Raw genomic sequence first — 24,840 nt, 5'->3', positions numbered from 1 at the left:
ACGACGGTTATAAAATAAAAATAAAAATAAAATAAAATAAAATATTGGTTCTAGTATGGCCTATATAGGGCCTACATTGGCCAATATAGAACCTATATTGGCTAAATAATGGATATGAAATATTGGGTGAATGTGATTCTATATAGGACCGATGTTGGTTGTAAAGTGACTGTAAAATATCAGCTGAATCGGATAATTCCATACAGGGCCAATATCGCAAAAGTAAAGAACCTTTGAACCCTTACTGAGCCTAGATTTATGAATATTGGCCCCAGGTTATTTTGGAGCCAGGATATTAAGATTGAGTCGTCGTAGCAAGTGGAAACTCGATCAAAAGTTATTCAGTGTGTATCGTTTACTTTTCCGATCTAAATTATTAGACGAACTTTAAGGTTCTGTGTAAAATCTTAATTATCAGGTGATTGTTTACGCGAGTTTGCACTTTATTGTTTTTTACGCGAGTTTGCACTTGCTTATGTTCGTGTATCAATGGGTTAAATTAGATGACATATAATATAAAAATTCAGCGATTGGGTAAATTAGACGATATATTACATAAATATAGAATATTTATTATATCAGGTTATTATATTAGTATATTGTCATAATTAGATCCAATTATTAGACGAACTGTAGTTTCTTAATAATGACATGATTTGCACCAGTTTATACGCAGTACTTTTATATTTAGACATACATGTAATGGGTTTTAATTCGGGAGATTTTTTATTTACTTCCTAATTTGTATTTATTTTTAACGTATTTCATTACAATATTAACCAACTGATACACGAATGTAAACAAGTGCAAACAAAACAATAAAGCTGTATAGAGTATCAACTGATAATTAAGTTTTTACACAGAATCTTAGAGTTCGTCTAATCATTTGATAAGATAGTTAATGTGAATCAATCTTACCCCCTGCAGCTGTTGTTTCTGCAATAGTGTCTGACCAATTTCCAAAACCGGCATCATTCCAAGATTTGATTCGGATGTAGTATGTGGTGTACGGTTTGAGATCTTCGATGGTGCATTTAAGTTCTGTAGTGTTCAAAGAATCCCTGTCATTCCACTCTACAGTGTAGAATTGAATTCTTCCAGTCTTTTGAGCGGGTAAGTTCCATTGAAGGGACAAACTTTTTTCAGTCTTGACTGTGACAGTTATATTTTCAGGCGGGAATGGAGCTATAACAAGTAGTAGAACAAAAAAATTTAAAGTCAATTCCAAATTAGATCAACAAAGGTGACTCTAAATCTGCTGCGATTTTGATTCTTTTGCTTTGTAGTACTTTGATTTAATACTTTTTGTGTGTTTTTTGTAAATAAAGTAAAGGGCTTGAGACCTTCCAGGCCTAGGGCCCTCGATGGGTGGCTGCGGTCTTCCTGCTGTCGACCCAAATTTGGCTCCGTCTGCAGGAGGGTTTGGCACTGCCGCTCTTCAGGTTTTGGACCAGTCGGGCATCCTTTGCTCTCGATCGTTATGGTGCTCCAATTCTTGCGTGACTCGGGGCCTTGCCCGGTGTCCGCATTTTGCTTGGTCCTCGTGCCGAGCTGGATTTCAAGTCGACGACGAGGCATCTTACATTTGGCGGATGGGCGTATTTGCCTGGGTCGCCGTGACTAAATTCCTTAGATCAACAAATAAATTTTTTATTTTAGTTACTTTTTATTAAGTAATTAAAAAAACCTTCTCCCCTATAAAACTAAAATTAATTATTTAAATTTATTGAATGAATTAATATTTGAAAAAAAAAACTGTATTCGCTATCGCAACGCTTGAGTACTTTCTCTAGCGGAGCCTGAAAATATCAGGCATTTATTTATTAAGTTTTCGTTTAGTTCTATCAGATTCATTGGCGGAGTCAGAAGCCACTTTCTTGGCAGCAAATAAGAGGCTAAATTTCCCTAAGGAAAAGGCAGAAGAACTTTAAAAATCTCTTCAGAAACAGAACGCGCCAAACATTTGAAGGAAAATTTCTCAATAATTTTTAACTTCTATTATCATCAAACTTGCAACTGATAACTTCCAATTTCAGGATCGCATACTGCTACAGATGACTTATTACGTTGAAAATACATTTTTTTGTCTTCAATTCATTACAAATGAGTCAACAAGTGAGCAAGTCAAGTGAAGGGAACATTTCTTACTTTATACCAATGAATAAATGTGATTTCAGAGCAGGCAGAACTGCAATAGTTGTAGAATATTCTTCGTCTTTATAGTGTACATTTTTGTATCTACATAATTCGAAAAACAACAATAAAGAATCATCTGAATTACTTGAAATAGTATCATTTGTGTTGATTATTAAAAAAAATTTTGTCCTTTTCTTGGTAGGTATTTTTTAGTTTTGAAAGAATAATTTCAACTGGAATTCAGCTATTTTGTTTTTAAGCTACATATTAAAATTCATATCGAGATCTTACAACCATAAACTTTTGCTGTGTGGTATATGTTATCTAAAAATAATGAAGGGATAATTCATGTATATATTATTTGAAAATAAAGTTTTCAAACGAAGAAGATTTCATTTGAATTTCTCCGGATTTATAAAGAAAGTAAGTGTTATGATTTTCATAATAAAAAATTTGCTCGTAAAGAATTTTTTTTTTCTATTTTGATGATAGTTCTCCACAGAATAGTTTTTTACGTCTGAATAAGAACCATAAGAATAAAAAAAAAGAAAAAAGTTTTAAGTTTTTTATTTCAATATGAAGCATTTTTAGAATCGTTTTTTTATCCTAAGAATTCTTTATTTTACGTTCTTTAGTTTATAATTTTTTAATAAAAATTGTTGTTAAAATACTTTTTTTGGAAAAACTAAATGGTATCCAACTCCTGGGGAGCAAACTGTATCAGCTGTGTGAATGCAGCTTTTTCGATCTAAATTCAACTGCAGTTGCTAACAAACGTTCAATTTATTGCTATCAAGGAATTTTTCTTAAGCCTAACATGGCGGAACAATGCGAATCGTTCTTTATTAAGTACTGCTATGATTATACTCACGCTCTGACAAGGTGGTGATGGACATTGGTTCCGTCCAATTCCCCATGCCAGCCTCGGTGGAGGCACTCATTTGGATGACATATCTTCTTGCAGGCTTCAATCCTTCAATTACAATCCAAGTTTCGTTCGTGGACAGAACATTCGAAGGTTGTATGCTTCTCTTTCTGGAGTATAAAGACCTGACACTGTAAAGAGTTATGTCGCCTCTAGAAGGCTGTGGCTCGTCCCACTCCAGAGATATATTCCGACTTCCCTTCGATTTTTCTCTTACATTTCGGGGAGGGAAAGGAACTAAGAGAAGAAAAATAATAATTTTGATCTCCCAGCACAAAAAAACAACAACCCTGAAACGTTACATTTGTGGCACTTTCAAAATAAAAACAAGAATTATAAAAAATTAAAGTCAATTCCTACTTAAGTCAACCAAGAAATTTTTTATTTTAGTTACTTTTTATTAAATAATTTTAAACAATTTCTCTAAATGTAAGTCTAATCTAAATTAATTAACTAAATTTAATTAATGAATTAATATTTGAAAAAACTGAATTAACATCAAATGTCATCCACTACAAGTTTTAAAAAATGTACTGAATGGCTGAATAAAAAGTATTAAATTAACGATTGAAAATTTGAACAAGATACATAAATATATATATATAGGGAGAGTGTAAATTAATAGTAGGAATTGAAAAAAAAAGGCGCGTGGTATAAAAGTATAAATTGGGTGACGTGAACCACACGTGCTACCACGTCATGTTCTTTATTGAATTTTTCTGACACTGCGAATATAAAATAATTAAATACTTAAAGGTGCACAATATCCTATTTTTTTTTGCTCAAATAGAGCTATAAGTTAGAAATTATCACTGATGTTATCTATAAAATATGTGAAAAACTAAATCGCTGATAGTAAAATTTACAAGTTTAAGAAAATGTATTTGAATTTGAATGGATGAATAAAAAGTATTTTATGAATGATTTAATTTCTGAGCAAGATATATAGAGAGTATGTACTAATAGTAGGAATGTAATTAGATGATACTTTACCTCCTGGTTTTGTCTGAACACGACGGACTACTGACCAGTTTCCTATTCTATTGCCGTCAGAGACACGCACATAGAAGTCGTAATAGGTGAAGGGTGTTAGATTTTCCACTCTAATGGTTGAGGAGTTCGTAGTGACAGTGTCTTGGTTCCATTTTAGAGTGTACAGCAGATCTCCTAGATCTTCCCAACCGAGAATGACAGTTGTGTTTGTAACATCACGAAGTTCCAGAACAGGAGGATGAAGCGATTCTAAATAAACAAAGTGATCGTGAAATGATAGCCTGCATCTCAACAACTTTAATACATAGGTGAAGAAGTCAAGCTTCCACAGATATAATGTAAACCAATCCCACAAGGTTAGGTGAGGTCACTATGTGTGAAGGAAAGAACAACCTCGCAGATTCTTGAAGCAGATGTGGGCCCTCCTCCCCTTCTCATCAACACCGGAGTAGGGGGGGGGAAGAAGGAAAGTTTTATCTTTTTTTAATCGTCGGTTTGTTCTTTAATGTTACACACTATTGATAAACAATACTGTACTATTAACTGGCGAGCATAACTGACTGCGTCCTCGTCGCGCTTGCTGGAAGCCTAGTATTGTTTTGGAACTGTGACTTAAGACCGAGAGAAGGACAGACATGGGAAACGTAAAATAAGAAATAATTATGGGAGAAATGCAAAAGAAAAATATTAATGAGAGAAAAAAAAGCACTTGCTTGAAAATTCGGTTATTTTAAGAATGATAACAAATGTATGATTTTATTTAATTGCTGCGGAAGAAATATTTCATAGAAAATTATGTTTTACCTCCATTTGTTTTTAAAATTTACAAAAAACCTAGAGCAAAGTTTCAAATGACGAAAAAATATGACGAAATTACTCCCCCACTGTATTATCTTGAGTAATCGGGAAATAATTTGTTATAAAGTGAAAACATTTGTTAATGACGAAATTACTCCCCCACTGCATTATCTTGAGTAATCGGGAAATAATTTGTTACACAGTGAAGACCTTTGTTTATAACAAAATTACTCCGTTATTGCATTATCTTGAGTAATCGGGAAATAATTTGTTATACTGGAAAAATCTTTGTTTATAACAAAATTACCTCCCACTGCGTAATCTTGAGTAATCGGGAAATAATTTGTTTTGCAGTGAAAACATTTGTTCATGACAAAATTACTTCCCACTGCCTAATCGCAAGTAATCAGGAAATAATTTGTTATATAGTGAAAACATTTGTTTATGACAAAATTACCTCCCACTGCGTAATCTTGAGTAATCGGGAAATAATTTGTTTTGCAGTGAAAACATTTATTCATGACAAAATTACTTCCCACTGCCTAATCGTAAGTAATCAGGAAATAATTTGTTATATAGGGAAAACATTTGTTTATGACAAAATTAGCTCCCACTGCGTTATCTTGAGTAATCGGGAAATATTTGTTATACAGTTAAGACTTTTCTTTATAACGAAATTACCTCCCACTGCATTGTCTTGAGTAATCATGAAATAATTTATTATATGGTGAAAACATTTGCTTATGACAAAATTACTTCCTCAATGCGTAATCTTGAGTAATCGGGAAATAATCTATTATACAGTGAAAACAATTGTTTATGACAACAAAAAATTTCCCAACTGTGTAATCTTGAGTAAGCGGGAAATAATTTATTACACAATGAAAACATTTGTTTATGACAAAAAAAAATTCCCAACTGTGTAATCTTGAGTAATCGGTAAATAATTTATTATACAGCGAAAACAATTGTTTATGAAAAAAAATTCCCAACTTTGTAATCTTGAGTAATCGGGAAATAATTTATCATACAGCGAAAACAATTGTTTATGACAACAACAAAAAAATTCCCAACTGCGTAATCTTGAGTAATCGGGAAATAATTTGTTAAATATTGAAAACATTTGTTTATGACAAAATAGCTACCCCAATGCGTAATTCTGAATAATCGGGAAATAACTTGTTAAATATTGCAAATATTTGTTTATGACAAAATTACTTCCCTAATGCGTAATCTTGAACAATCGGGAAATAATTTATTATATAGTGAAAACACTTGTTTATGAAAGAAAAATGATCCTACTTTTTGTTCTAACGACAATCTGATGTGACGAATCACTCCATTCCTCTTTCCCTCTGGCTGACACCCTTACAGTGTAGTTGGTGTTCGGTTGGAGATCTTCAGCCCGATAGAAGGGGTCGTTGTTATTTTGAGTAAAAATTTCTTCGTTCAGTTGGATTTTGTAAGTTGAAATAATTCCTCCGAAGGGTGAATCCCATTTTAGAAAAAAACTCGACTCTGTCACTTCCTCGGCTTTCACATTTGAAGGAGCTGAAAAGAAACAGAAGATATCACTTTATAATCAAGCTTTTAATTTAAGTGCAGCTTTTCCATTCACCAAGGAAAATAAATAAGCAATATAAAAATTTAAAAAAATTAAAGCCAATTCCTACTTAGGACAACAAAGAAAAATTTTATGTTAGTTACTTTTTATTCAATATTTACAACACGTAACAAAATACATTTTATTTGAAAGTAAAAACATTAATTTTAGTACTTTTAAATATACCAAATTTTAATTTTATCTGTCAGGCCTAATGAAAGGTTCCCTTTGGAGCGTGCCATACCAAGAGAGAATAGTTTTGTCGCAAATTCTCCTTCATTAGTCATTTGAATTCTAAAGTGTAGAAAAAGAGAGTTCAGACAAACCTATGGTATAGGCCGGGATAACCTGGTTGGTAAGGACACTGGGTCCATGTCCAAGAGTTCGTGGGTTCGATCCCAGACGATAAATGGTGACTGATGCACGATAAAGCTATCGAGTCGCAAAGTCCTCCCTGTTCCTATAGCGAATCAAACCCTCTGGGGGTACTGATCCAGGAATTCTTGTCTTCTGGGTTGGTTCAAAATGACAAGGCTACGGAGTTGAACATTAATAGTCGTAAACCCAAAAATTGGGTCGGCTGTTTAAAGACAAATATAAAATGCAATAAAAAAATTTTAAAAAAACCTATAGTATTTCATGAAGTTTCAAATACTGGAAAAAAAAGTTTAAAATATGCAAATGAAAATAAATTAGGATTGCGCAACGGAGAAGTTCTCTTTTAATAACTTATTTTCATTTGTATATGTTACCGGCAAAGTGTGAAATCCGGCATTCTATAGAATGCCTAGGCATTGTATATAATGCCTAAAACTAGCCGGCAGTGTATGAAACTATTTATATTTCATACATTTCTTAGGCATCCTATAGAATGCCAAATGAGAAACTGGCAAAGTATAAAATACATCTCCAATTTGTCAAAATGTCATTCATAAATGACACATTCAAAACGTCATTCAAGCCTGCCATGTTTGCAACAAGTAGGCTAATTTCTTATTTTTCATATGAAAATTTTGTTTCCCTTTATAAGAAAGGCATAAATTATGTTTTGCACAACTTTTTATTTTTCTTAACACATTTTGAATAAATGTTTTTTAATGGCACTCTCAGTATTTTTTCAGAATAACATTTTTACTTTTGAGAAATACTGTGAATGACCGAAATCTGGAGAATGTCGATTTTCACCGATGAATGTTGACAATCACATAGTCGCTTTGGGGAATGTCCGAAATATTTATTACATCCGATTTGATATTAATTGTTTCGTGGATATAATTACATTTATTCGATACTTTAATACTTACTGACGATAGATTAGAAGAAACATCAGTGTTTGGAGTATCGGGCAAATATACATCGGCAGTGGCACTTGAACCTAAAAAAATATCAGTGTAGGATATACCGGGCAAATGTATACCGGGCAGTGGCACTTAACTAGACCTAGTATATATTTCGGACATTTACCAAAGGTCTAGTCATACTACTTCTAGTTAATTGCTACTGCCCGGTATACATTTGCCCTGTATATCCTACACTGATGTTTTTTTTTAAGGTTTAGTGCCACTACCCGGTATAACCTTCACTGATATTTTTTTAGGTTCAAGTGCCACTGCCCGGTGTATATTTGCCCGATACTCCAAACACTGATGTTTCTTCTAATCTATCGTCATTAAGTACTTAAATATCGAATAAGTGTAATTATAATCCACGAATAAATTAATATCAAATCGGATATCATAAATATTTCAACGTTCACCGGTGAAAGTCAACAACCACCGATTTCGGTCATTCACAGTAACATGCACATCATTTACATTATAACCTCATCAGGACGTTTTTTTCTCATACTTTGACTAAATAGCATTTGTCATTCTATAGAATGCCTAGGTATTCTATACAATTTCTCGGGAAAGTATGTAATACTTCTCATACCTATTTCATACCTTGCCTAAAAGCATCCGGCATTATATACAATGCCTAGGCATTCTATAGAATGGCGGCGTTTCATACTTTGCCGGTAACATATATGCTAAAATTTTCTTTTCAGTATTTGAAACTTCATGACATACTCTAGGTTTGCTAAATTTTAAACTAGTAATGAAGGAGAAAAAGAATTTGCGATGAAAATTTTTTTTCCATGGTATGGTCCTCTTAAGCTGTTCAATATTTTCGACATAAAGAAATATAAATACGAGAACGTTTTTAATTCACAGTTAACGAGATTATAGTTATAAGAGAGTAACTCTTAGTTTAGTTACATATAGGGTTTCATAAATGATTTTTAAAAAAAATATCAGGTATAATTTTTAATCTACCTTATTTCTTATCGTTTTGTTTGTTTCATGAGTGGAATAGTTCAATGTTCTTCTCTTTTTTTCAAAATCGTTTTTGATCATATAAATAAATAAATAAAACAAATGTTGAGTACATAATAGAATTAATCTACATTGCAAGAAATTTTGCTGAATCATCATATTATCGTTCGAATTCACCGTGACCTTAATATGTAGATAAGTTGAACTATATTACAAAATGAAAAAAACACAAAAAAACTGTGCTTTATTCACTTTGTTTTGCTTTCGTCATGCATAGCACAAAGTACTATCGAACTTTTTAAACCTGATGGCATAATATTAATTTTCAATGAACGTTATGATTCAATTTAATAAGGTTGTAACAAATTTAAATCATATTATGTTTCAAAGTAACAATTAACATCGAAATTATTTTCTAAGAATGAACCCGTGTTCACAACTCAAATCAAAGAATTAATATTAAGGTTCAACATAGAGCTAATTCTTTTAAGAATGAACCCATGTTCACAACTCAACTCAAAGAATTAATATTAAGGTTTAACATCGAACTGATTTTACCAAGAAGGAACCCGTGTTCACAACTAAAATTGTGAACAAGATACAGGACGAGTGTAAAATAATAGTAGGAATTTAATGAAAACAATATATGTATTACCTTCAGGCGGCGTCCATATTATTTTTTCCTTCCAACCTTTCTCAATATTTTCGCACTCTATACTCAAACTCACGTTGTATCCAGTATTGCCACACACGGGAAATGGCGGAGTGATGAATTCACCATTTTTTATTTCTGTATTAGCATCTGTCTTTAGAATGCATTTGGAAATGGTGGTGTCCAAAGATTGAATGCTTATTTTGATTATGGCTCCCTCACTCGCACTTCCTCTCATTACCAAAGTTTTGGGTTTTACTTCATAATTCACACTCCACGAATCTCCACAAGTTTCCTAGAATCAAACAGAATTTTTAAAATTTTTTTTTAAATGTTTGAGTTTACTGTTTAGTGGAATTACATACATTTGCAGGCTGTTGGGCTCAATTTAGGCTTATAAACCTTTTTCAAATAGAAGGTAGTAGTAGTTCATTTATGTCGCACTAGTGCTGCACTATGGAATATTGGAGACGGTCTGGGAAGCATCCCCGAGGATAATCTCAAGACATGCCATCACAATTTTGATCCTCTGCAGAGAACCAATACCGCACACCCTCGGTCCCTACGCAAACTAATTCAAGTGGTCAACCACCAGCACACTGACCGCTGCCAGTGATGCTTGACTTCAGTGATTAGCTAGGAACCGTGTCTTAACGCTCAGTCCACTGCGGAACCACACTACAGAGAAGGACAGCACGAAGATACACCCAGGATTAGGTGATTCGAATCCGCTACCTCCATGGAAGTACGCAAACTCCCACACCCCCTTTTGTTACGCATTATTTAAATAAATGACCCATTAAATAAAATATAAAAATGACTGAAAAATAATGCGTAGTAGCAAAAATTATTTTAACTTTTATTTTTTATGACTCCTCGTCTTGCGTACAAAAAAAAATAATAATCTTTAGCTGATGAGCAATCCTCTACATCAGATACGGAAACACTTCCCGACTCTCCCATAATTTTTCCTGAATTTATGTTATCCCGCTTTTTAAACCTGTCCAACCAGCCCTTCGAGCACATAAAAGTAGTCTCACCCAATCGCTTAGCGACTTCATCGGCTTTGACTTGAAGCATTTGTACAGATACTGGACGATTGCGACTTCTCTGAATGCTGAACCCATTCAATAACGAAGCAAACAAAAAAAAAATGCTTATTGCTACATTCCATGCTCTACTAAAAACTACTACATGCACTACTTTTATGAAAATCGGTATAAGTATTTACTTTGAAGTAGAAACTTCAAAATTATTACATAAAAATGAAGAAAATAAATCAGTCGAAGACAGAAAAAAGTTCATACTATACAACTTCCTCTCTTTTTTTTTGGTACACTATATCCACAAAAAATAACATTATACGTGTGTAGCAGGGCACGGGATCGAACATTTCGTTCACTATAAACAGTGTTCACTATGGAGGGGTTTGACTGCATTTGATTTTCAGTGGATGGTTGATAGAATGTGAGCAATAGCAAGTGTAATGAAACCGGAAGAAGAGGTGTATTCCTCCGCTTATGTTATCCTTATGAGGCGATGTGTGAACAGTCTTAATATTCTAAGAAGTTGATATGATTTGAAATTGACGCGTAATTTTCCCCTTCATAAGAGTTTTAAGACGTTTAAAAGCATTCAAAAGACTGATTTATAAATTCGAACAGGTCGTAAGAATAAAACAAACTAAAGAAAATTGATTGCACAACAAAAATTAAGTGTTTCACATTTCATTTTATAACCGTCGTGGAACAACAGACCCAATGCTTAGGGTTTAACGACTTTAACGACTACTCATGTTCAACTCATTTTGAACCCAATCCAGAAGACAAGGGAACTCCTGGATGAAATAGTGGAAGAAATTCTGCCTTCGTGGAAGACTTTTTGATGGAACTGACCCGCATTTGAGTTATATGGAGAGGTAGATCACGAGAGCCTCTCACGGTTAGCCTGACTGCTGCAAGGGGACTCTCATCCATGATCTGTCTACCACTGAGAATATTTCACGTCAGCACTGTGGTCGGTGCAAGCCGAATTCGTATCGAGCAGCTATGTCTGGAATTCGAACCCGGTTCCCCTCATTGTAAGGCGAACGCTCTATCCCATGAGCCATCGAGGCTCGAGTGTAAGGTTTGACATAGTGTTATCCCCTTATTTGGCTATATTAGAGTGAAGAAATCACCGTTTGTTTCATGGGTGGATAGCATCATTGCATGCTAACAGAGTCTTCCGAATTCGTTTGTTGTTCGTTTCGTTGAAAATTAAATTGTAAGAACGCGTTATAAAGCAAACACTATACGATTGTAATAATATTGGATGGCGTGTTTTTCAAGCATAGGAGTAAAAATCTATCGAAAGTAGTAACCCGGAAGTCCTTCGACGAATTTTAACCCCTAGAGCCATCTGTGTTTAGCCTTGCACTGTCAACCATCCATAGTACGGGACCACACTATTCACGTGACATTCGTAAAAATACTGAAAATAAAACTCAAAATTTAATGTTCACTCAAAACTACAACTTTAGATTGCTTGATTGATTAAATATGGAATTTAATGGTAATATTTGGTATAAGCAATCAGTTTACAGAACCAGATAAACTATTCGTGTGAATTACATTAAAACTGAATTCACGTGAAAGCCTTAAGATGGCTCGATATTGTTTGACATGAAGAAAAAAATAGAGTAAAATTTAGGAATAGAGAATATGTAATACCATAAAAAGTAATAAAAGAATATAATTTTATTTGCTTACAATCTATAACGATAACCTCGCATTGCACAATGGTTTAAATTGGAAACGGATTTTATCTCAGTTGAGACTTATTTAATTTTGTTTTGTAGAAACATTTTGATAGAAACGTTATGATTTATATATGAATTTTTTTGATTTATTAATTCATTCTTTTCTTAGATTTAATATCAAGCGTGAGCTAATAAAATATGTATCTTAAGAGAAAACAAAAAAATCAACAACAAAAAATTACGAGAAAAACTCTTAAAATTGAATTAATTTTCAAATAATTTGGAATTTTAAAAAATCTCCCACGAATAGGAAGCCATACCGGGGAAGAAAATTTTAATCGCAAATTCTCTTTCTCCTTCATTACCAATTTGAAATTTGAAGTGTAAAAAAAGCGAGTTCAGACAAACCTAAAATAAGCCATGAAGTTTCAAATACTGAAAAGAAAAATTTTAAAATATACAAATGAAAATAAATGATTAATTCATTTGCATTTTAATATTTTGAAGTATTTTTTCAGCGATTGAAACTTCATAACTTATTCAAGGTTTGCCTGAACTTTCTTTTAAATTTAAAATTAGTTATGAAGGAGAAAGAGAATTTTCGATGAAACTTTTTCTCCGCGCTCTTAAGATTATAACTCAAAATGGTTCTTTCAGTAGTCATATTTCAATTCCGTAGTTGCATTTCATCGGGCAATAGATCGTCCAATACGTTTTTTTTTTATCACAAGTTTAACAGTGGATAATTCCAGAAATAATACTCCGACTTTAAAATTTTTTTTGAACTCTCTGTACAGTGCGAAAAAAATGAACCACCTTGAATAATTTTTGATCTAATGATCTGATCTTAACGTACAAACTCAGTCTTAATGGTTTGAGGTTGTCACCTTAAATATGCTCAGCCGGGATGGCTCAGTTGATACAGCGTTCGCCTTCTAAAGAGGTGAACCGGGTTCGAATCCCGGCGATGGTTGGTCTATACCAATTCCGCATCCAGCTTGCACTGACCATAGTGCTGACGTGAAATATCCTCAGTGGTTGATGGATAATGGATTAGAGTCCCCTGCCATCAGACTAACCATGGGAGGTCCTCGTGGTCTTCCTCTCCATGTAACACAAATGCGGGTTAGTTCCATCAAAAAGTCCTCCACGAATCTATTCCAATACTTGATCGAAGAGTTCCCTCGTCTTCTGGATTGGGTTCAAAATGACAAGGCTACAGAAGTTGAACATTAGTAGTCGTAAATCCAAAAAAATCGGGTCGGCTGTTCAACGACGGTTACAAAATATATATACTACTTAATTTGTGTAGATAATATTTTAAGTTACGAAATCAGACACAAAAACGTACTCTAGAAAAAATGAAATTTTTTGCGATGAGTTACCCCTCAAAATATAGGTTTCCCCTCAAAATATAGGTTTCCCCTCAAAATATAGGTTAATCTGGGAAAGCTGCAATCTGGAAAATACGGTTCCAATAGTTTGGTCTGGACAACGCACCAAAATTTGGAACCCTAAATGCTTTGTTTATTTCTTACTGCCTCCCCAGAAAGTTTTAAGCTAATTGAAAAAAATTTACACTCAATTGTAGAATTCTTTTATTCAAAGACAATTCCAATCAAAGAAGAAGAAAAAAATTCATAATTAATTATTATTTTATTCGATGATGGTTGAAGCATTTTTGAATAGCAAGGTAAAAAAATTTTTACATCGCTTTAAAAAATTTAAATTTAAATGGCGCAATATAAAATTGAAGCGAAATCCGTCGAATAGTTCCTGAGAAATCATGTTTGAAATATGCGACTTCTTTTTAATTCAACAGATATACTATTCAACCGATTTCCAAATTTTTTATAGTCTAGTTTCATACATAGTAACATATAGGGCTACATTGTGGGGCCCCTATTAGGCATATAATTATTTCCTCTGATAGGGTACACTAGGGTCCGGTTACGTTAACAATTCAAAATTGTTGAACTAATTATCAAGTTTAATTTTTTTAATTCCATCACAACTCCTTTTTATTATTTTTCTACTCACCTTAAGCTTCCAAGTCTAGTAAAAAATGTAATAAAACAATACATAACATTAAATTAAATACGCAGAACAACAGCGGCCCTTACAGTTTTTTAATGTAAAGAGAAAATTGCAGAAAAATGTTTCATATTAACTACATATAACTATTCATATTAACAATAAAGGTTCTTCAAAACTCTACAAAATAGGAAACTAAGACTTAGTGTTTTGTGAATAACAGCCTGCTAACAACTTTTCCCGTAAAACCTAAGTAAAATTTAGCCTCTTATTGATTAAAAAAAATATAAAACAAACTACCACGCAGCTAAATCAGTTGACATAATTAAACGAGGTTTTCATTTAAGTACACAATTTGTTGACAAATTTAGTAACTCCTTTTAAAACTTGATGAAAAATTAATAACTCTTTTTCAGAGCAGAACAGTCTGTCTCTCCCCATATTTGATACTACTTTTTCTTTTAAATACAATAACCTACCTTTAACAAACAATACATTGGATTGAATTGCGATCTATCTCAATTTGACTGCGTATAAAATGCTACACACAATGACTTAATTATGATTTGAATTCCTTTACTTATAAACAAGTAATATAAAAAAGAATTTAAGCAAAATTCTATTTAGGCAACTAAGAAAATTTTTATTTTTGTAAATTTTTATTAAATAATTTTAAAAAAATTCTCATCTAAAACTAAAATCAATTATTTAATTTTAATGAATAAATTAATATTTAAAAAAAAAGTGTATTAACATCAAGTTAGACCACTACACGTTTTTAAAAAATGTATTTGAACTTGAGTGGATAAATTAAAAAGTATTTCATTAACGATTGAATTTTTTGAACAAGATATAGGGAGAATGTGAACTAATAGTAGATATTAAATATGGATTAAAATGATTCTCCGTAAAATCAAAATTTAAATTTAATTTCTTTTCTGTCTGAGTGAAACCCATGAGTCACTTACCCATATAAAAGTAAGAAAAATGAAGAACAAGAGAGTTTTGACCATGTTTCGAGATTTTTGATCATATTTTGAGAGTTTTAACCATATTTCTAATGTTATAAATGCGTATAGTCATATACAAATCATGCTGCATTTGAAATTAAACTAATTTAATGTTATAAAAATACGCTGTTTTTTGATTTTTCAACGGAATATTTAATGACTCAATGTTTACTTCTCGATGCTGCAATAATACCATTTTATACAGAATATCTTTCGCAATAGTAAACATTAAGGATCAGAAACATAAAGATTATTATTTTTTTTTAACAAAATTATTTTATCCTTCTCAACGAGAGAAAACATGTACCTCCTAGTTTTTAAAATTGTTATAGATTCTATAATTGTTTTTAAAATAACATAACTTAGAGGGTTTGTTCTTTTTAAACGTCATTAGGCATGATGACTCAAAAACTGTTTTGAATAATATATAATCCACATGGCTGTGATAAATAATTCTACCCTCAATACTTCTTATGATTATATATATTGTTTTAGAGCGAGATAATTCCAAAATCAGATATAAAATTATTCATTATTGTTTCTGTAGTTTTATTTAGTCTTAATATCTTAATATAAACATTTGCAGATAATTAGTATTTAAAAAGCAAGTGATAAGAAGTTTTCTTACTTACTTAGTTTCTTACAATTCTTACTTAGTAAAATTTCATTTCGTTTTTAACTCATCCCTATTTAATGAATGAATTAATATGTGAAAAAATTGTATTAGAAGCAAGTGTTATTCACTACCACTTCAAGTTCAAAAAAAATATATTTGAATTTGTGAGCATGAATAAAAAGCGATTATATTAAAGATTGAAAATTAGAACAATAGTAGGAATTGAAAAATTTTTATAATTATTTTCAACACATGAAGTATTTTAAATGCGACAACATGTCTTTTTTCACGAACTTATATATCTTACGAAATAGTTGCTGTAAAGTTTCAAGGTATTTATTCTGAAATTATAACTAGAAATAAAATTTAAAAAATTATGATCATTTGCAGTTAAAAATAGAAAAAAGCTTTTTCTATCGTTTTATTGTGCTTTTAATTTCCGTTGCGCAAAGCTTTATTTGATGTATACTATGTATTTCAAAAAAAATTTCATCCGACTTTGCCAAAAAGCAAAAAGCTAATAGAAAGCTAAAACAAAAAGCTAAACAGAAGCATCTAATTTTGAACGATTTTACCAACTAGATATCAATCATCAAAACTAATTAATAATAATGAATTTGAGCACATTTTTAAGAGATCACACAATGCATCAGTGTAGGAGTAATTTTTCAAATTTTTAAATATTAGAACGCAAACAATTTTCTATTTTCACAAAATAGTTATTTTTTTTTCACATTTAGCGTCATTTTAATAATTAGCATGCGAGTGCCCTAATGGAGCTGCTTTAGATATCTGTTCCATTTATCATCGACTGTTACTGAGAGTGTGTAATCATTTTAAATTCCTATGAGGTACAAGTTTAATTTAGTCCAAACTTTCGCATTCCAAAGGAATCGGACTTTTTATCTTTCAAAATTGCAACAATGCGACGCTTATCTCTTTCCAAAATTCACTTTCGGTTTCAGTGTTTATCATTAAGACGCATTAAAAAGAGATTTTATCGTTTTACTGATAGCAATTTCGAATGAAATGTCAATGCATCCGCAGATAAATAGCGCTATTATTTCTATTACAAAAAACAGCTTATCATCATAATAAACACATAAAGCATAGCAATGTAAAAAATCTGAATTGAATATCTGAGAAATTTAAAAAATTTCTAGCAATTTTCCAAGTAGTTTTATTACTTTTTTAAAAGAAGGCTCAAAACGATGAGAGGCTTTCCATAGATTTTATTTTGTATTATGAAACAAGATTTATTCAAATTAAAAACTCCTTCCTAAAATCTGTCTTTATTTTTGACGTTTACTTTTTTTTTATGCAATCATATCTTGCTCTCCGATTAAGATAGGATAGCGCATTTTGCATACTAAAAAAATAAAATAAATCATTTTGAGCTTTCTTTTAAATAGTCATATATATATATATATATATATATATATATATATATATAATAAATAAATACAAGAAAACACGAAGAAAGTTAAGAAAAACAATAAGTTGATCTGATTTTGCTACTCGCTTTATAGTCCCTTTTTAATGTTTTTTCGTTTTCTTTTATTTTATTTTCTTTTCTGTTTTTACATGTTATTTTTACTTATTTTTACTTTTTGTGATCGATTTTATTTGTTGTTATTTTTATAAAAAAATTTTTGAGTGCTCCTCACACTATTGTATTAATATATTTAGCTTTGGCTTTATTGATACAATATCAGAAAGCACTCTGTTTTGCGGATATAATCGTGTGGGCTGAAGAAAAGATTATATCTTTTTTTTTCCGGTTTTTTAAATAAAATTTCATCCTTTATTTTTTTCTTTTTTTTTATATAAACTGTTGTTTGTTATTTTTTTATTTATTATTTCCCCCCCCCCTTTTTTTTCCTCATATGTCTATAATTTTTCTTTGTTTTATTCTTCATTTTGACGATCACGACAGAGGTAGAAATTAGAAATAATTTAATAATTTTAATAATTCTGCTACCTACTATGTTAAAATGTCTCAATCTCATGCCTACGATGATATATGTGATTGAAAGGCCGACGGGCGTATTTTAGATAAATCATTACTGAAATTCAATACATTGAGATTCGTGGTCTTGTCTTGAGAATAGTTAAAATCGAAATCAAAGTACTTAAGGGGGATAAAGCTGCGGGGCAACTTCTTTTCAATGGGCCTCAACATTAATTAAACGAAATATTATTTGTTCAATAATTGTTCAAATAAAATCATTAAAATTGTATATCGAAATATCAACCTTATTAATATTAGAAGTATTATTTATTATACATTCTAAAATGTAAATTAAACATTGAAATAATATTTAATGATCGAGTCATATGATACAAGTCGAATTTCGAAATAGTATTTAACAGTAAATATTAAAAATTTAAATTAAATTTCGAAACAGTATTTGGTAATTATGATACATATTGTGCAATTTAGCGTAATATGTAATTCAGCATACTATAATTTGTAATTTAAATTATGAAATAATATACTTTTCAGTAAAAATGATTAAATATAAGTTACATTTTGAAGCGTTTCAAAAGAGTTAAAAGCTTAACAGGTGTAAATGATGTACTACAGTACTAATTGACAGATTGTAAATAAAATATTTGTTAACAGGTAATGATTGAAATATTAATTAGCAGATAGTAATTAATAAGGCCCGGATTTTGATGACATTTGCATTTTTTTGCATTTTTTGCATTTTTGGACATTTTTGTCTTTTAGAGCATTTTTTTAGATTTATAGGGCATTTTTCTTTAAATTTTGGGGTGTATTTTGAATTTTAATGCATTTTTTAAAGTTTTTTTTCTAATTTTTCCCAATTTTTATTACTTTTTTTAATCAATTTTCATTATTACACTGGCTTCCAAACAATGAAGAAAAATTAACAGGTGAAGCAAAATCTTTTCAAATTGAAGAAGAATTGTCAGTAAGTGAGACCGTCCTTTTCAAGTACGCACCTATAACATCAGTAGACGTTGAAAGAAGCTTCTGCAGGAATGAAAATTTACTTTCAGACAAGAGACGCTCGTTTACATTTCAAATTATCAAAAAACATTTAATAATCCACTGTAATTCTGATATTTAGTAATATTATGAGATGGAAGTTGTTATATCCATTAAAGTTTCTATACAAAATTAAAATATTTTGGTGTCAATATATTTTCCTTTTTTTGTTATTTTAGGATATAAAACATATTTTTCAAACTTTAATGAACGAGCATTGCAAGTATGAGAACAAGTATTGCATTGCTTTATATTTTTTAAATGACTCATAATAATTTTAAAGAGCAAAACATTTTTTTAATTCAATATTTTTACTTTATTTAAGGCATTTTTTGCGCAATTTTTGCATTTTTAAGGGCATTTTTTGCCCTTCTTAAGGGCATTTTTTGCACTTTTTAAGGGCAATAGTTGAGAATTTTTAGGTCATCAAAATCCGGGGTCTAGTAATTAATACTTTATTCAAAAATTAAATTCCAAATTCGTAAATCAAGTTTTGAAATAGTATTTAGTAATTATAATATATATTGTGCAATACAGCTTAATATGTAATTTAGCAAACTATAATTTTTTATTTAAATTATGAAATAATACTTCGCAGTAAAATTAATAAAATATAAGTTACATTTTGAAGAGTTTTAAAAATAAGACGGTTAACGATTAATAAGTATAAATGAAGTACTACAATACTAATTGTAAATAAAATATTCGTTAACAAGTATTAATTAACAGATAGTAAATAAAATATTAATTAATTAGTAGCGAATAAAGTGTTAAATTTTTGAAGTGAAACTGAAAGTGATCCCGCGGAATCTGAAACACAGAATATTCATTTTTTTTTCAATTCCTCTACTATTAGTTCACACTGTCCCTATTTATTATTAAAATGGTCAATCGTTCTTCAAATACTTTTTATTCATTCATTTTAGTTCAAATGCATTTTTTTAAACATGTAGTGGAATGACACTTGATGTTAATACATTTTTTTCAAATATTAATTCATTCATTAAATAGGGAATGAGCGAAAAGCGAAATGGAATTTTCAGATGGGTTAAGCGTTAGTCATTGTTTTAAATTTTCAACAAGAGATTCAGTTTTTCATATTTTAAAAATAACAGTGATAATTTCTAACTTACAGTTCTTTCTGAATAGTTTATTGTTCAGTTTTTAATATTTAATTATTTTATATTCACTGAGTCAGATAAATTCTATAAAGAACATTACGTCGTAGCGCGTGTGGTCACCAAATTTATTCGTTTATGATTACCACGCTACTTTTTTCGTTTTTTTTTTCTTCTTTTTTTTATCAATTTCTACTATTAGTTCAAGCTCTACATATATATTGCTTACATTTTCACTTGTTAATAATATACTTTTTATACATGTTTAAATACATTTATTTTAAACTTGTAGTGATGTTAGTACAGTTTTTTTTCAAATACTGATTTATTCATTAAATTTAATTCATTAATTTTAGTTTCATATGGGAGAAATTATTTTTAAATTATTGAATGAAAAGTAATTAAAATAAATCAATTTCTTTTATCAATAATTCTTTTTATCAATTTCTACTATTAGTTCAAGCTCTACATATATATTGCTTACATTTTCACTTGTTAATAATATACTTTTTATACATGTTTAAATACATTTATTTTAAACTTGTAGTGATGTTAGTACAGTTTTTTTTAAATACTGATTTATTCATTAAATTTCATTCATTAATTTTAGTTTCATATGTGAGAAATTATTTTTAAATTATTGAATAAAAAGTAATTAAAATAAAAAATTTTCTTAGTTGAACTAAGTAGGAATTGACGGAAAATTTTAGATTACATTGTTTAAGATTTACCTCTGTTTTGGTTATTCCAATAAAGGCAACAAGACAGAGTAAGATTGTCACCCAATGCATAGTTCAAGACACATTCATTTGAAATGCTTCCACCCCATTCTGCTGTTGAAAAGTGATAAGGGCCGATAAAGGAAGGAAACAAAGTGATCACGTGGAACAAACAGTTTAGAACATTCACAAAATAAACAAAATAACCCGGTGGATGAATACTTAAGAAGAAGAAAAATCTTAATAATTATTTCTGCCTTTTTTGTTCTGTTCTTATTTCAATTCCTACTATCAGTTCATACTCTCCCAATCTATCTTGTTCACATTTTTAATCGTTAATAAAATACTTTTTAATCATTCACTCAACTTCAAATACATTTTCTTAAACTAGTAGTGGATGACACTTGGTGTTAATACAGTTTTTTTTCTTTTTTCAAATAATAATTCATTAATTCAATGTAATTCCTTAATTTTAGTGTTATATGGGAATAAAAAAATTTTAATTATTTAATGAAAAGTACTTAAAATAAACTTAGGACTAAAAATTCATATATATTACTTGTTTTCTTTGTATAAAACTATATGCCTTTGATGGATTTAATATTGTGAAAATATGTGAAGTCGCAATTTCACAAATGTGATCTCAAAAATTCGGTTACGGGAGCGACCCTTAATGTTAATTCCCCTTTTTACGGATTTCGTAATCCTTCGTAATTTTGAACGCATTTAGACAATTTCAAATTTAGTTTATTCAAAGATAATTAGATCTAAGAGGTAATTTTTAATAGCTCGTTCGATTATTTTTTCCTTATTCTATTTTAAAAAGCTCGAAAAATTTTGAAATGTAAGGTAAAAGGTTTTTTATATCATTTCAAATTATATAATTTTAAATGATATAATATAATTTATAGTGACATAATTAATATTTACATAATGACATCACATAACAATGGCATATAATGACAAAATGATAACAACAATAACGATACATAATTATGAGATATACATAATGACATAATTCATGTAATTACATTAAGTTATTAAGTTAATGCCATTAAGTTATTAATGGCATAAATAATTTAAATGACATAATTTAATAATTAACATATTAATAGACGTAATATATTTAAGTGACATGATATGTTTTTTTTATTTTACATCAGTCGTTGAACAGCCGACCCATATTTTGGGCTTACGACTCCTAATGTTCAACTCGGTAGCCTTGCAATTTTGTCCTCAATACAGAAGAACTCCTCGATCAGTACGCACAGAGGTATGATTTGCTATGGGAGCATGGAGGACTTTGGGACTCGACAGATTTAACGTGCATCAGTCACCATTTACTTTACGGGGAGTTTTCGGCCGGCGGGGATCGAACCCACGACCTCTAGGACAAGGGCCCGTGCCCTACATAATATGTTTTAGCGAAATTAGACAAAGTTCCTTCATGAATAGAATTTTAAATATACGTTTTTTTTTTAATAATATTTTATAAATCAGAAACTATATCGCTCATTTTTTTATTTTGTCATTTAAAATGATACGCTTTGAAATGGTCCAAAATTCGGCATGCCTTACAACTTAATATTGTTTCGTACCTCAATGAGTAAATTAATTTAAAATAATAAAAAACTATTAAAAGTTATTCAACAAACATGACAAAAACTTAAAAATTAAAAAAACTATTTGTTCCCCAAGAAAGAGAAATAATAGTTACAAACCTTTTATAAATGCTTGTTTACCCTTACTTAAGAGTTTCCTGTCTACATAAGTGGGTAAAGCATTGCAGAAATATCGAGATGGCGGTTATTTTTAGGAGTGGAATAAATCTCGCAAAGCGAAACCTTTATGAAGTCTATAGTTTATGCAGTAAAAATGGTATATTGTAGGTATTGACACGTTCTTCATTTCTCGTTTATTTTAAAAGGTTTGTGAAAATGATGAAAAGTTACAAACTAATGAGAAATATTTTTGTCAGATTCTTCAATATTTACAGTCACATTTTTTTCCCTTCATATTTTCTTTCGTCAAATTCATCAACAGTAACAAATAAAAACCGATAAACGTATTCAAATAAACTTAATCTTTCATATCTGTGGATAACTATTGTATAAACAAGTATCATGCATTTAAATAATGACCCAAAGAAAAATATAAGTACCTAAATATTTTTAATTAACCCTTTCTAAAGCCATGGTAAGTATACTTACCACCAATTTTTAAAGTCCATGTTCACTTTTCTAGCACTTTTAAATTGGATTTCCACTTGTTAATAACCTCAGCTTTCTTGAAGTGAGTTTGAATAAAGCTGACAACCATTTTTTTTAGTAAAAGAAAACGTATAAAAGTTATAAAATGCATAATTCCTTCTGAAGTTTGTAGCATTTACAGAATTTATTTTATAAATAAAGAAAAAAAATCAATAAATTCCTAATAGGTCGTGGTAAAGATACTGACCACCAGAAAATGGCATTGACACGTTGAATGCTACGCTAATTTTGCTTGGCTTGCCCGTTTGGCCAAACGGTAAATAACTACAAACTAAATTTGCAAATTGGACAGATTTTACTAGTTTTTTAAAAGGTTCAGCATGACATATCTGAAAAAAAAAGTGGTGAGTTATATAAGCCTACGAATTGCTTAGAAATATTGGGGGATAAAAATCTACTAAATTGAATTTATTAATCCAAGAATCACAATTAATAAACAACCACTTGAAAATATTGATTCGCTGTCCGGATCAAGTTGGCATCTCTGTGTATATAAATAAAACTATTTTTGAGTGTTCTATATTGTATTTATTTTTTCAAACCGTTTTAATAACGATAATAATATAAAAATATTAAAAATTTTCTCGAATTATGAGTTTCTAATAATCTTGGCTTCACGGATCACCGGGGACCCTCGTGGCGCTACGAACAAACTCAGTGCCGGTCACCGGTGACCCCTATCGCATTCAACGTGTTAAAATTTAAATAAATTTTTTATAAGATATATGAGTTTTTCTTTTCTTATATCAATTATTATTCTTATATATAATTGATAGATGAATTTCAGTTCCAAAATTTTTCTAATTTACTTTTACTAGAAATAAATGGCCCACTAAAAGGTTAAGTTAAAAAAAAAATGCGCACATATCAATAAAAGGAAATGTAAGTTTAAAAAAAATTACAATTAAGAGAAACGTAATATTTATGTTAACTATTAATCAAGTTTTTTTTTGTCCTCTTAGAAACGTTCCCTTTTATTAAAATAATATAAACCCATTTTTTCTTTTATTCAATAATTTATATTCGTTAAGTGAGACGCATTTACCTCGGTTACACGATATTATACATAAATATTCATAACCATGTTTACGGAATATATGTTTCTCTGTTCTACGCTACTTATACAAAGTGAAAACGCCTTTGTTACGAACTATTTTTGTTTTTCATTAATGTCTACAAAAAATGAATGAGAGAGAAAGAAAAAAAAAAGAATCATTATCCCGAAAGGTTAACAAGTCGTTCTTTCGCAACAAGCCTTTTGCTTTTCATTGATTTCATATGCATCTTAACTGCCATTCGATTCTAAGAATTAATTTCCACACGATTATCCATCCATGATGAGAGGGCGCTGCGATCGAGCGCCTTGATCTCCGTTTTCCCTAGAATCGCAGGACATCGCTCGATCAAGCAACTCTCTTCCCTTTTTCTTTTTATTCCAAAAATCCCTCTTTTCTTTCCTGTGTAGAGAGAAGAACAATATGGCTGATGGGTAAAAAGCATGGATAAAACTTGTGAGGTCAGTCTTTTACTACTTTAATCCCATTGGATAACGATTTCTCTATTTTAACATTCAACACAATGTATAACTATCAGTTATTCCCTATCTAGACTAGTACGACAACATTTGCTTCGTTATATATATATATATATATATATATATATATATATATATATATATATATATATATATATATATATATATATATATATATATATATATATATATATATATATATATATATATATATATATATATATATATATATATATATATACATATATACATATATATATATATATATACATATATATATATATACATATATATACATATATATATATATACATATATATATATATATATATATATATATATATATATATATATATATATA

At 30.1% G+C, this 24,840-nt stretch overlaps 2 protein-coding genes across 11 annotated transcripts in view; one reads left to right on the top strand and one right to left on the bottom strand.

Annotated features, from left to right (window-relative positions):
• Positions 1-24,840, bottom strand: part of LOC107454124 (phosphatidylinositol phosphatase PTPRQ) — a 124,052-nt gene that overhangs the window by 68,641 nt on the left and 30,571 nt on the right. For 6 of the 9 annotated variants that reach the window (XR_015432352.1, XM_087158601.1, XM_087158605.1 and 3 more), the window contains exons 1-6: positions 20,688-20,800; positions 9,426-9,717; positions 6,155-6,403; positions 4,055-4,303; positions 3,008-3,298; positions 919-1,185 (exon numbers count right to left, since the gene is read on the bottom strand). Coding sequence is in view for 8 of the 9 variants with exons in the window: in XM_087158601.1 (XP_087014727.1) it covers positions 919-1,185; positions 3,008-3,298; positions 4,055-4,303; positions 6,155-6,403; positions 9,426-9,717; positions 20,688-20,747 (1,408 nt within the window). In the remaining variant the exon portion in view is untranslated. Of the gene's footprint in view, positions 1-918; positions 1,186-3,007; positions 3,299-4,054; positions 4,304-6,154; positions 6,404-9,425; positions 9,718-20,687; positions 20,801-24,840 lie in introns of those variants that run through there. The other 3 variants (XM_087158603.1, XM_087158607.1, XM_087158602.1) reach the window with 2 other exon arrangements.
• The window catches only part of LOC107454086 (uncharacterized), a 34,835-nt gene continuing 34,276 nt past the window's right edge, over positions 24,282-24,840 (top strand). The window contains exon 1 of one of the 2 annotated variants that reach the window (XM_016071145.5): positions 24,282-24,461. The gene's annotated coding sequence lies outside the window, so the exon portion shown is untranslated. The remainder of the gene's footprint in view (positions 24,462-24,840) is intronic. The other variant, XM_016071153.5, reaches the window with a different exon arrangement.

This window comes from Parasteatoda tepidariorum, chromosome 3, assembly GCF_982258835.1.
Source record: "Parasteatoda tepidariorum strain Cologne lab strain chromosome 3, Ptep-v5.0, whole genome shotgun sequence".
Classification (NCBI taxonomy): domain Eukaryota; kingdom Metazoa; phylum Arthropoda; class Arachnida; order Araneae; family Theridiidae; genus Parasteatoda; species Parasteatoda tepidariorum.
The sequence above is the reverse complement of the archived record's forward strand: the minus strand, read 5'-3'. Positions and strand labels throughout refer to the sequence as shown.